At 47.1% G+C, this 12,903-nt stretch overlaps 1 protein-coding gene across 2 annotated transcripts; it reads right to left on the bottom strand.

Moving 5' to 3' along the window:
- Nucleotide 1: 1 nt before the first annotated feature.
- Nucleotides 2-12,894, bottom strand: mcm3ap (minichromosome maintenance complex component 3 associated protein). 2 transcript variants are annotated; one of them, XM_085385355.1, is made up of 29 exons: nt 12,354-12,894; nt 10,859-12,293; nt 10,460-10,707; nt 10,198-10,279; nt 9,939-10,095; nt 9,657-9,847; nt 9,426-9,565; nt 8,410-8,607; nt 7,996-8,264; nt 7,727-7,889; nt 6,827-6,984; nt 6,453-6,676; nt 6,090-6,313; nt 5,748-5,848; nt 5,510-5,641; nt 5,202-5,315; nt 4,569-4,721; nt 4,266-4,463; nt 4,107-4,175; nt 3,890-4,024; nt 3,654-3,807; nt 3,099-3,363; nt 2,915-3,012; nt 2,399-2,789; nt 2,036-2,302; nt 1,672-1,801; nt 1,248-1,433; nt 552-702; nt 2-474 (listed from the first exon to the last, which is right to left on the bottom strand). In XM_085385355.1, exons 1-29 carry the CDS (start codon nt 12,588-12,590, stop codon nt 313-315), a joined length of 6,432 nt encoding a protein of 2,143 aa, XP_085241481.1. In that variant the 5' UTR covers nt 12,591-12,894; the 3' UTR covers nt 2-312. The 2 variants fall into 2 exon arrangements, with proteins under 2 accessions (XP_085241481.1, XP_085241480.1); XM_085385354.1 differs by having other exon boundaries at nt 10,859-12,894.
- Between the last annotated feature and the right edge of the window lie 9 nt (nt 12,895-12,903).

Here is a 12,903-nt window from a genome sequence, read left to right as displayed (position 1 = left end):
CTTTTATTCAACAATTATATATTCAATAATAATGTGGGATTAAAGGAGTTCAATCCCCAGCGTTTAATGTGCTAGTTACACAGAGACACTCTTAATAAACAACAATAAATCCGGAGTCAGTGTTACAAAGTTAATCCAGTGCTAAAAATATACATTTTCATGTTTAAAATAACAACAACAACAACAACAACAAAAAAAACCCCCACACTCCTATTTGTAGTCCGTGAACCCGACCACACTGAGATGAAAAGGTGATGATCATGTCACAGACAGGTATGAAGATGCAAACACTTCTGTTTGCTTCAAGTGCTGTCAGTCATCGACGATGCTCAGCATGCCGCTCAGCTTTAGCCTGCAGGCCAGTTCTTCCTCTTGGCTTGCCAAAATCTGGCGTTCCAGCTCCTTCAGTCGCCACGTCAAAGATTCAGGAGCAGTCTTACGCCGGGTCACTTTTTCCAAAGGATCATCAGGCTCCTGGAAAGATAAAAGATTTTCTTTATCTGTAGCAGCTTAAACAGCGAACCTATTTCAGTGTCGGGAAACAGTCGTACCTGTGTGAAAGATGCCTCTCGAGTCCTGGCTGTGGGGGTGTGCCTTATGGTGGTGGGCATGGACAGAAGGGTGGAGGATGGGAGGAAAAGCGGGGTGGTCAATTGCTCCAAAGGGTCGCCATCCACCCAGCACTGAAGCTGCTCCATGCTCCTGCAGAAAGGCAGAGAGGGTGTGTTTACTGTCGGACTCCCCAGTCAATCAAACTTCAATTTAAAAATCACAATTTTGACTTGTGATGATTATGAGTTCATTCTGGTTACAATGCTCTTGTTTCTTTCTTTCAGGCCCAAATTCAGTTGCTCTCAAGTTTAGCTCCACTAGAGATGGCTAAAAACAATCTTCAGTCAACAAGAACCTTTTGAATCTGCGCAAGGGTTTCAGGGACTTCTTAATTAATATTGAATCAAAAATGAAACGAACGCAGCAGAAAATGAATCAGGGTGTAATGGTTTGCTCCTGGATACCCAGCAGATGAAAAGTTGCTCATAGGGGACACAAAAGAAGTGGAAAATTCTCATTATAATAAAATTGGGATGATTTTGCAAACTGCCATGAGGTTCACTGAGGTTCACTTGAACTGGTGGGTGTGGGATGGCCATATGGTCATAAAAATCTAGTCTGGGGCTAAAACTCCCTACCTGTGTGAGCCCCACCACCCTAATCCATGACCATCACATGCAGTGATGTAGGTATACCTCTTGCTTTCAGCTTTCTCCTCCTCTAAGCTCTGCAGGACTTTGTGGGCCAGCAGCTCCGGTGGCGTGGGCGTGTGGGTGATGTCCAGCGGGGCTGACGTAGCCTCGACGGGCTCCACCAGACTGTGGAACAACCTCTGCCTGAGGGTCGCCGTGGTGGGTGTGGCATAAGCAGCTGCACTCACCCTGAGGAGGGAGAAAACCGGAGGAATTAGGAACAAAGGAAGAGCAAAGGAGGCGCTCCAAGGATGCCACCATGACGCCGGCTTTAGAGCATTTAAGTAGGACTGTTTTTGGGGAGTATGAGTTTTTGCTTCATGCACTGCACAATAGTGTTGCACATTCAGGTGCTGTCAGATTAAAAGAAAGATGCGCATGTCTCAGAGGCATTGACAACCTGTGGGGTTTTCCTGGGCCTCCTTACCCCTCCTTCTCTTGCTGCTTCTCTCTGTGAGTTTGCCTCATGGCCTCCGTCCACTCCTCGGGCGGCTGGAAGCCCTTCAGTGAGTATTTGGGGAAATAAACCAGGATCTCTCCATCCTCTGTCACAGCATCTTAAAACAAACAATAAATAGGAATTATGGGTCAAAAACATCAATAGCAAAGTGGAAAATAGGCATTTTTTTTAAGATGATCTTCCACAGAAAATTAGACCAAACTGACAAAGACTAAAACTTAAGACATTGTCTTTACATTTTTATTGTATTTGGCAACTTTATTAAGTGCTCTATATGGTTTTAGTTAGTCTCAAATTTAGTTTTAATTAATTACAGCAGCATGGTCCTCACCTTGGCAGACAGGTGGTTTAGGTATCTGCCAGTCCTTCAGCTTGTGGTCAATGCAGATCACCAGCACGTCATCCCAAGGAATCAAACTGAAGTCCACACATACATCGTCTTCTCCAGCGTATCCGGGGGTTCGGGTGCGCCGACTCTTTAACTTGACTCTTTCCAGAAGGTTTTCGAGTCGAGACATGAGGAGGGGTTGATTGCGACGTGAGACCGGGATCTTAGCGGCGTAGCGAAAGATGGAGGAGCACAGCTCAGACCACGAGTCTAAAGAGAGAAATAAGATGATTAAATATATAAAATAGGATTATTAACCTCTGAATATCTTTGTGGAAGATAAATCTCTTTCTGTGTGAAACTGACCTGTTGCGGACAGCTGCTCCCACTCTGGCAGCTGCAGGCTGAGGATGATTTCCCGCAGCCAGGCCAGGTGCTGGTAGGAGTTCCAGGCCAGATGAGGCACAAAATCCCTCATGTCAGGCAGACAGAATTCGCCCGGAGGCCATGAGAGCCCGCAGAGCTCCTGAGATGCCACTTTATCAGCAACGTGAGTCAGGACTGCGTTGTAAAGCTGAACGACAGGAGCTGGATCCTGGGATGGAAGATGTGCGGTAGCTCGCTCCAACCGGTGGGAGTAAATTCTGGGACTGAATTCATGACTTAAGGTGGACTCAATGAGCTCCACTAGGGTCTTACAGGTTAGACTGAAAGGTGGCAGAGTACGGAGAGCCAGCCAGCGCACGGCCTGGTTTATCTGAAGACAAACAACAGGACAGGACGGAGAGAAGATGGAGAAGGTCAGTAAAGAAAAAAAAGCAAGACCGAAAAAAAAGCAAGACCAAAAAAAACCTCCATGATGGCAAAGGAGCAAATGCGTACCTGTTTGGATCCCTGCAGATCATTAGTGGTCTCTGGTATGAAGAAGAACGTATACTCCGATATCAGGCCGTCCGTCACCAGTGTGTGCAGCTTCAGAGCTAGAAGAGATGAAGCTTTTTTAAAAACACTCATTTACCAACTACTACAGAAATCTCTTCGTGCTGTCTTCACTACCATTTCTCACCTTCAACAAGTTTCTGTGTATCAGCAGCGCCCCCGTCTAGCCCTGGTACCAGGATGACGAGTGGCAGTGGGCAGTGCCAGGCGCTGGCTTGCTGTAGCTGTTTGAGCTGAAGCAAGGCGGACAACAGCGGGACGTCCTGCTCGTCTTGATCAGGCTCCACAGTGGGCAGGGCGGGCAGCAGCATGATGAGGGCACTAGTCCCCTGGAGCTCACAACTCTCCTCCATTTTTGACAGGCCGTCTTCGTTTAGCGGACCTCGAGACACCTGCGGGGTGGGGAAAGAAATATTAAAATATAATTCCTAACCGTTTTTTTTTTCTGATCATTAACGGACTTCTGGTACTTTTAATCTCAGCAAAACATGATTTATGTCCCTGAAAAAGCTGCTTCTTCTTTACCCTTTAAGCCAATTCTAGTTATTTTTCTTCACACAAGCCTTTCAGCTTCAGCCTTAAAACATTTAACCTAACGTGAAGCTCCTGTCTATTGTGATTCTAGCACAGCTCTGCTCTGAATAATCATATTTCTATTTCTGCATGCCCCGCGTGATCTGACCTTGATGCTAATGTGGACTTTGTGAGTGCGCTGTCCGCTCTCCTGCAGCGTGTTGGTGACAGTCAGTGTCTGCAGGGTGCCCTCTGGCTGCTCCTCCCTGCCCTCTGACTCCTTATGCCCACCAAGCTTCACCTCCAGCCAGTCAGAGAGGATCCTGAAATCATAACAGACAGGACACAATCAGTGAAATGTTCATAGAAAACCGGGCCTAGAATATCTTTAGGGCATTAGAGCACCTGTCTGCCACGCTGGCAACGCTCTCATGGTTGCTGGGTAAAAGAACGACGGCCTTCCAGAAGATTCGCTCGGGTGCGTTGGGGATGCTTTCCGTCACCAGCGCCGGGAGGTCGAGAGGCGCCCAAACTGTTTCGCTGAGGGCGACGCCAGAAACAGGTCAAAATGACACTTTGTGACACGGACTGCTGACTGAACAAACACAGGAACAGGACTTACTCAAGCAGCTGCTGAAAGTAGTAGTGAACTCTCATCTGGTGGATTGCTCCTCGTCTCATATCGTACAACCTGGACAGACAGAAAACATGTTACAGCAAAGGAACTGTGCTCATCGTCCAACACTGACAGGAGACAGGAGAGGACAGGAGATACACACACCTGGTGCTGGAGAGCGCCAACATGCCAGCATTTCCCAGGTTGACCAAACCACGAGCCAGATCTGCTATGGAGGGCTGAGCAGGGGCGCTGGGAGCCAGAGCTTTCAGTTTGAAGCGAGGGTCAACGCAGCAAGGGGCTGCAGGAAAGCCTCGCATCTGTCGCTTCAGCTGACGGCGAACAGCCACCACGTCACGCCACCTGGTAGATGAGGAAGAAGAATATTTAAAAACTGCAGAAAGACGTTTCTGGGATTCTTGGTGCTGTTTTGTTTTGCTCGTGTGCCTTCATTATCCATGTTTTTACCTTTTGATGTACTTGTGGATACGCTGCAGCTCTGCTTCAAGCAGGTTTTCAACCAACACAGCGATGTCTGCATTCAGAGTCTCCTCAACTAGACTCACACACACCTGCTCTGTGCATTTAGCCACCCGCTCTGCTTTCTCATTCAATGCCTCTCTGAAAAACAATTTTTTTAAGTTAATGTCTGCCACTCGAAGAGCTCCAACGTCACGACATTCCTCTTTTTGTTTTGCATGTCCACTCGTCCTCATCCTCTGTCACATGCATACTGTTAAGTTAGTGGATGCTCATAATAAATATGAAACAAGTCTTAAATAATGAGGTTGGTGTGCGTGTGTAAGTAATTCTTCAAACATTCAGTGTCGGGCTGGTTTTTCTATTCTCCACAATCTGCAACAGAAGCCCCGCCCACCTCCTTTGTGGGTCAGCCAATCAGAAGACAGTTGGCTTAAATGGCAGGAGCTAAAAGAGCTTCTCTGAGACATAGGATGAACTGAAAATTGTGCCAAAGCCCAAAAAAGACAAATAAGGATTATTTTGAACCGTGTATCGTGGAAAGCGACTGTATTCAGGTCAAAAATTAACATAACAGATTTTTCTTAGTTACACATTTGGTCAGATCTGTTTAAGTCTTACTGGATCTCAGATGCGGCGGTCTCCTTTATGGTCTCATCTAGCACTTCGTGCATCACCTCTGTGCAGAGAGAGAAGCTGAACTGAGTTAGGAAAGCCTCGTGCTCCTGACGCCTCCTGATACAGACAGAAAAGGAAAAACAGACCAGGGTTAGTCGTGGCAAAAACAGCCCAAAATATTTAAGACAGAGTCACAATTGCGGCTTAGGAAAACACGAGTCTGTTGTTAGAGTAGAAGATATTTTCCCCTTTTCCTAACTGAACCCAGGGCGGTGATACGCCTGTTATAAACCAGCTGCTGGCAGACCAACCTGGTTTCTTCAAGCTTGCGTTTTTCTTCAGCGATGCGCTCATGCTCCAGCTTGATCTCGGCAGCAGACACCTCCTGTAGCATCTGCCTCAGGACCTCGCTCACCATCATCTCCACCTGCACGCTGCTCTCCCTGCACAAAACAAAAATAAACAAAAAAACCCAGCCAGTTATCAATCACGTTAACCGGAGGACTTCCTCCCACACACTGCAATCACAGGTTTTCATGATAAGCTTACTTGATCGCTGCTGAAGCGTAGCTGGCGCCGGCCTCAGCCATCTCCCTCACTGCTGCATCAACCACCTCTTCTACCACACCATCCAGCTCAGCTATGATGTCCTGCAGCGAGCGACAGAAAAGATGTTTTAATGAGTTCTTATCATCTTTTAAGAGAAGGAAGGAAAATATTAATTCTTTATCTTTACTGTTAAAGGTACACTAAGTGATTTTAAGTGAGCAATCCTAAATTTAATTGCAAAAATATCTACATTGCTTATAAAAACACAGAGTTACTAGAGAACGGTCTGTATTGAAAATGAGAATTAGTAATGTCTATGAAGAGCTGGGAACTCTTCCCCACCTCATCACTGAACACCAGCTGAGGTTTGGGTGGAGGTGACGGGGGTCTGACAGGCTGGAATAGCAGCTGGGGCTCAGCTGGGTGGGTCGAGAGCTCTCCCGTCTCATCCATAATAGCTGCAGCTGGCCCAAAGGCAGCGGGAACATCGGGAGCTTTGACTGGTACGACCTGAGACAGCAGCTCGCCACTGGGTGGCGCCTTCAGCTCCATTCTGTCACCAACAACTGAAACGGCAAAACAGGCATCAAAGAATTCACTTCCTCGCCTCCTGAATGTGATCAAATGATCATTCTTAGTTGAGTTTTACAGAAATAGAATAACCTAACGTGCGTGCAACAACTGGAGAAAATAAAACATGTTAACCTTTAAACTGGGATGGCGTGGCCTCGATCAAGCCTCCTTCTCCTCTGTATTTGTTCTGGGAGTCAAAGCTGCAGACGGGGGTGTGCTGGGGAGGGTTCGGGAGGGGCCCTCCGTTTACCACCTCCCCAATCAAGACCGTTCTCTTAGCGAGAATCACTTCAGACTTCTTCTGGGATAGCGGCAGCTCTGGCTCCTGATAGGCTATTCGACTCAGCTCGACCATGCTGCAGACAAAACGTAAAACACAAAAACGAGATTAAATCAAAGGCTATTTAAGGTGGTCTTGCCGATGCAATAAGTCTGCAATACGACCTTAGAAACACAGCATTCCACTGAAAGGAGCTGAGAGAGAAACCAGTGGCATGGACGCTCACCCGTCGTTGACGTTGAGGCCGTACTGCTGGACGAAGTCAGTCGCTTCTGCAGTGGTGCGGAACATCAGCATCCGCACGACGTCATTAACAGGAAACAAAGTTGAGCGGGGACCCACAGTGTGAGCCATGTTCAGGGTCTTCAGCGCCTTAGCTCTGACCTGCACACAGACATGAAGTTTAGGAGTTTTCAACACCCGCACAAAAAACTGTATTATTTTAATGAGCACCAAATCTTTTTCCAACACATCAATATTTGTTCTGACCCTTTCAACCAACAAAAAACTAAAATATTGTCCCTTTAATTAATATCCTGCCAGATCTAAATTAATCTCCATGCTGAAGTTAAGCATCATATTTTTTTAAGGATTGTTTAAGATATAAGCTACAGCTGCTAACAACCATTATGCTGTCATACAGTTCCAGGAATAATAATTACATTGACAGGAAGTTGGTTAACTGGGATTTGGTGGTCGTCAGCTGGTTGACGTGCGCTCCAGATACAGCACGAGCTTACAACACAAGTGTAAGCATTATAACAACCTGCTGCCATCCTGTTACTGCAATCCTCTGTTTTAACCTTCTCTCACTCATTTAAAAAAAAAGTCATTAAAAAGTCCATCAGGCTTGATGACTACAGTATATCAGGAAATAAAAATATTATCTGGTATGGCACATTCATTTTGTGCTGAATAAAAGATCAAATAATTAAATTGTTTCCTGGCACAGTGCAGGAGATGAATAACAACACAAACAAAATAAAATAATAATAAGAGCAACAAAGATTTAATCAGCAAATTTAGGTTGTGATCCAAAAGTGTCACAATTGAAGCATCCCTGAAAAAAGTGCGTAAACAACCTCATTGAGAAAGATTCAGACATGATTTCCAGGCAGTTTCTGACCTGGTTGAAGTATCTGTGCAGGAGGCAGCTGGCGAGGTACGAGGCTCCTTTCACCAGCTTGAAGAAGCGAACAAAGTTGTTGCTGTTGACGGCAGCAAACGCCTGCACCGCAAACTTCACCTCGGTGGAGTTTCGCACCTCATCACGAAACTGCTGCACCTCACTGCGTGGAGATTAAGGGTCAGGTGTGAGATGCAGCTACAAATTACAGAGGAAATGCTCGCTGGAGCACCGAATGGGTATATTCTGTATATGTTTCCGTGACTGACCGCAGGATGTCCCCATCGTTGAGCTTCAGCAGAACGCTGTACTGACGGAACTCCGGCTCACGGGGGCAGAAGATGTGACGCGTAGCCAGGTCCTGGTACATTTCTTTCAGGCTCTGCAGGCACTTGGTCATGTTCTCGTTGTTTATCTTGGGGTCGAACGTTGACATGTGCTCCTCGCAGAGGTGGTGGGCACAGTGCACGTGGAAGCGGGTGCACTTTTCAATCAGTGACACCGTTTGTGGGCAGCAGAGGTGCTGCTGGATGATGTCCTGTGAGTGAGAGATGGAGACGAGGATCAGTCTCTCCAGAGCAATGACTAAATCACACCAATCACCCACCTAAACCTCCAGAAACAAAACAGCTTTTTTGAAGTTGTAATTAAGTATAGCTGGAGCAGCTCATCTGAAGCACTACCTTGCGGATGCCGCGGGTTCTGTTCCAGACAAAGTCGTACCAGTCCCGGTAGTTGTCGTGGCCCAGATCCATGATCTGCGTCACCAGATAGTCCATAGTCATGCTGAGCACCGGCAAAGGACGCAACTCGTGGGGCAGGGGCTCCTCCTGGTCGGCTGATGAGCGGCTGTACTCCTTGATGGCGGCTTTGTGATCCACCTGGTCAGAAACGGAAGGAGAAAAAATTGTTTACAGCAAGAAGAATCTCATTTCCTTGCATGACCAGGTTACAGCCTGCTACAAAAAACACTGACAACCATTTCATCCATCTATCCATCAGCGTTTGAGTCACAGGGCAGCAGTCTAAGCAGAGAAGCCAAAACTTCCCTCACCACAGCCACCTCTTTAATCTCATCGGAAGGGGACAAAACGTCATTCCCAAGCCAGCCAAGAGGTATAACCTTTCCAGTGAGTCCTGGGGCTGCCCTGGGCCAATACATTTTCATTCTGCACTACCCATTGAGGTAATGTTAACATCACCTCACTGGGTGAAAAGTGAAAATATGACAGTACTTTAATTACATGTAAGAAGACATTTAAAAGTATCTCAGGCGGTTCATCATCAGTTCTGTAATCGACAGTTCACTACATTTGAAAGTTTTTAGCAAATTTTTGTTTAAATTAAAAGAAAAGTTTTAAACATTTAGTTGTTTGACTGTCGGGCATCATACGAGGCTTTCTTTGGCCCACAAACTTAAGTGAGTTGGACATTTCTAGTCTGCAGTGTCTCTCCAGTGTATACATATTTTTTATTATTTATCACTAAGCCTAAACAGATATTTACACATTCATTATTTATGAATAGCAGATATGTTTACAATGTTGTGCACCCAAACGTCCAATTAGTGCAATCAGATGAAGTGAATAAAGCGTTTAAATCTAAATGTGCTCCAGAGAATCTTCTGAATACTAAACATAGAGTTCTAGGTCAAATTTAATATTTTAAATAATATTAATATTGATATTAAAGACATTACCGTCTCTGTGCTTGGAATGACTTCGAATGCGCTGAGCTGGTTCCGAGTTTCTCTCATGTACCTCTCCTTCTCAGGACACATGTCAGGACACGTCCCCACAAATACCTTGGAAAGGTGGAGGTCTGTCCGCTTTGGCCGGCCTGTAAAGACATTAGCACTAAATGTCTCACACCTTTTTATTTTATTTTTTGTAGCTCTGTTAATAATGGCTGATGTGAGAGGTGGCTTTGCCTTGACGCAGGATCTTGTCTCTCTGCTCGAGGAGGCGGTATTTGTCCTCTGCGGTCTCAGCCACCTGCCCGATGAGGGGGAGGAGAGAGGATGGGACCGGGCGCTCGGAGCTCTGGCTGGTGCTGCTCTCTTTTTGAGGTTCAGTGTCAAACTGCAGAGCCTTTACGGGGGAAGGTTTCTTCACCGGGGAGCTGACACATGTGAGAGAGCCATGATGTTGTGGAAACTTTTCATACTACATGACAGCTTTATTGGTGAAGTAAAAATTAGGTGCTGTGTTACCTGCGGCTGAAGGTCACCGTGCTGCTGAGTGTGGGAGGTCTCAGGGTGGGTCTCCGGAGTGGTGAAGAAGAACCCGCTTTTGACTCCATGTCCTCCTGGCCTTCTCCTTCTGACGTCTCCTTTCCAGTTCCAGATCTACCCGCTTTCTCCCCTGGACCTGCTCCATAACATTACACATTAATACAGAAGAACCATCACTCTGTGGTAGAGGATATTTTTGCCAAAATAAACTAGCTTTTAAAGAAATGTTTGCATTTACTCTGCTTCTTTCTCTGCCACAGGAGGAGAAGCTCTTTTCCTTGCAGGATTTTGCCTTTTTTCTTTGCTTTTGCCGCTGATGCCTGGAAGAGATGATGGGAAAAGACAAAAAAAATCTACATTACACTCTATAAAGTAGAATAGGAAACTCCAAAATACTTGCAATAAAAGAGTAGAAGCTTGAGAGAGAAAAGTTAAACTGAATGCCAGTTTTGTTGATACCCTCTAACTTAAGATGTTGAGGGTACAAAGAGGTGACTCACGTGGTCATTGAAGTACACTATGGTGAGGTTCTTGGCGGGCCGGCAGATAATCTTGTGAACTTTCCCAAACCGAGCAAAGTGCTTCTCGATCGTGTCTCTTCTGTTGAGTGATGAAGGGACGTTCCTGCACATGAGTGAGGTGCAGTCGGTGGGAGACATGCCGCTCAGGCTGTCCATGCTCTCAGTGCGTGAGCCACGTTTATTTGGGGTCGTGGTTGCGACCTTTGATTCTGAAGGTTTTGCTGAATCTGTAGAGAAAAATCACTACAGTCATTGTAAGCACTGACGAGTAAACTGGTCTTCAATTGTTTAGAAGTACTTTGCATGATGAAAGATTTTTGTCATGAACCTTCGAACATTTGTTACTAATGCATAGTATATATGACTTTTATGTCTCACCTGATTCTTCGGCTTTATCCTGCACATCTTTGGTCAGTGTCTGGGCAGCAGGTGGAGTTACAAAGAGGTCACCACTCTGAATTTGGACATCCTCCCTCTCCGGTTCGTTTGCAGCCTCCCGCCTCACTGGTTTAGCACCATCCTTACGAAGACTGCTCAATGCTCGGCTGATTAATCCTCTTGGTGCGCCACGCGACCTCATCAGCGGCCTCTTTGGGGGATGTCTCGGTGACTCTGCTTCAGGTGGAACATCCTCCTCAGGGACAGCTGATTTCTCAAGGCCGGTGCTGGAGATTGGTGGATCGTCTTTCCGCTTGGTGCCTTTGCCAAGCCGTGCAAATATGTTGATGTCCCCTTGGGCAGTATGGACTTTAACATCTGTACTAGCCTCTTCTTTGGTTTTGGTTTCACTAAAAGCTGAGGGCTGACCAAAAGTTGTTCCTCCAAAAAGCTGCGATGCCTGAGGCTGGAGGGTTTTGGGTGTAAAGCTAAAAGACGACGGGGTGGTGGGCTCTGTGGTGGCAGCCTTAGTGCTGGAGCTGGTGAGTGTGGCTGGTTGGGAGAAGGTGAACTGAAGAGTGGTAGCTGGACCACTACTGCTGTCAGTTGTTAGTGGGTTACTTTGAGAGGAGATAGAGGGGGCTGAGGCTGGTTCAGAGAAGCTGAAACCTAAAGACCCAGGCTTAGGCAACAGAGAAAAACCAGCCGTGGTGGTGGTGCTGGAGGTTGTCTGGGACCCACCAAAAGCTGAGTTGGACAGTGAAGTGGTTGGGGGGTTGGTTGGCTCGGGACTGGCACTAAAGATGGGTTTGAAAAGTGCCTCATTGGCTGGCCTGAAACTAAATTCAGATGGTGCGAAGCTCCTGCTCTGACCTGGCCCAAGCAGACTGGCGTTGGTGGTGGCAGTGGTGGATGATGATGATGGCTGTCCAAACCCGAGAAGCTGAGGCTGACTCACTGTGGGTCTCAGTGGGCTCCCAAACCCAGAGGGCTGCTGGCCGATTGCTGGTGGCTGTTTGCCAAATCCCGAAGCCTGCCCAAAAGCAGGCGTTTGCCCAAACATTGAACTCTGACCAGGCCCTCCAGTCTGTCCAAAAGCCGGTGTTGTGCCACCCCCAAAACCCGTGCTGCTTACTCCTGATGACGGCTGTCCAAACGCTGAAGCCTGGGCAGATGGCTGTCCAAACGCTGAAGCCTGGGCAGATGGCTGTCCAAACGCTGAAGCCTGGGCAGATGGCTGTCCAAACGCTGAAGCCTGGGCAGATGGCTGTCCAAACGCTGAAGCCTGGGCAGATGGCTGTGCAAACGCTGAAGCCTGGGCAGATGGCTGTCCAAACGCTGAAGCCTGCGTAGATGGCTGTCCAAACGCTGAAGCCTGGGCAGATGGCTGTCCAAACGCTGAAGCCTGTGTAGATGGCTGTCCAAACGCTGTAGCCTGGGCGGACTGCTGTGGAAACGGTGAAGCCTGCGCAGATGGCTGTCCAAACGCTGAAGCCTGGGCAGACTGCTGTGGAAACGCTGAAGTCTGCGCAGATGGCTGTCCAAAGGCCGGGGCTTGTCCAAACATATTGCTTCCTTGAGGGGGCGGCTGACCGAAAAATCCCACACTCTGCGGGGCCTGTGTGCTGGAGCTCTGCTGCCCAAATGACGAGAACAAGCTGGGCTTCACGCTGCTGCTCGGGACTTGGAAAGCTCCTCCATGGGCACTACCGAACGGATTGGGTGTATTCATGGCTCAAATAACGTTTTATGTTAACGTTTTTAAGCATTCGAATAGCAACAAGCAGTAAGGCAGTTCCGGCCTGAGGAGAATTTAAGCTTAAAAGCTGATAAAAAAAAAAGAAAAAAGAGACGAAAACAGACTCGTAGCTACACTGCTAGCACAGGCTAACACCATGAAAGTATTACTTAGTAAAGTTTGTTTGGCTGCTCATAAAGTTCCCCAGTTAACAGAATTATAGGAATACCCGAAGAAGTGCGTCAAAAAAGATCCCACCTTTTACTGTTTTGTGTTGCTTTTTTGGCTCACGTTTTTCTAAATCCGG

Source organism: Rhamphochromis longiceps, linkage group LG16, assembly GCF_057381845.1.
Source record: "Rhamphochromis longiceps isolate RC_006_pf linkage group LG16, R_longiceps_female_GT1.1, whole genome shotgun sequence".
Lineage (NCBI taxonomy): Eukaryota > Metazoa > Chordata > Actinopteri > Cichliformes > Cichlidae > Rhamphochromis > Rhamphochromis longiceps.
Note: the sequence above shows the minus strand (reverse complement) of the source record. Positions and strands in the feature narration are given on the sequence as shown.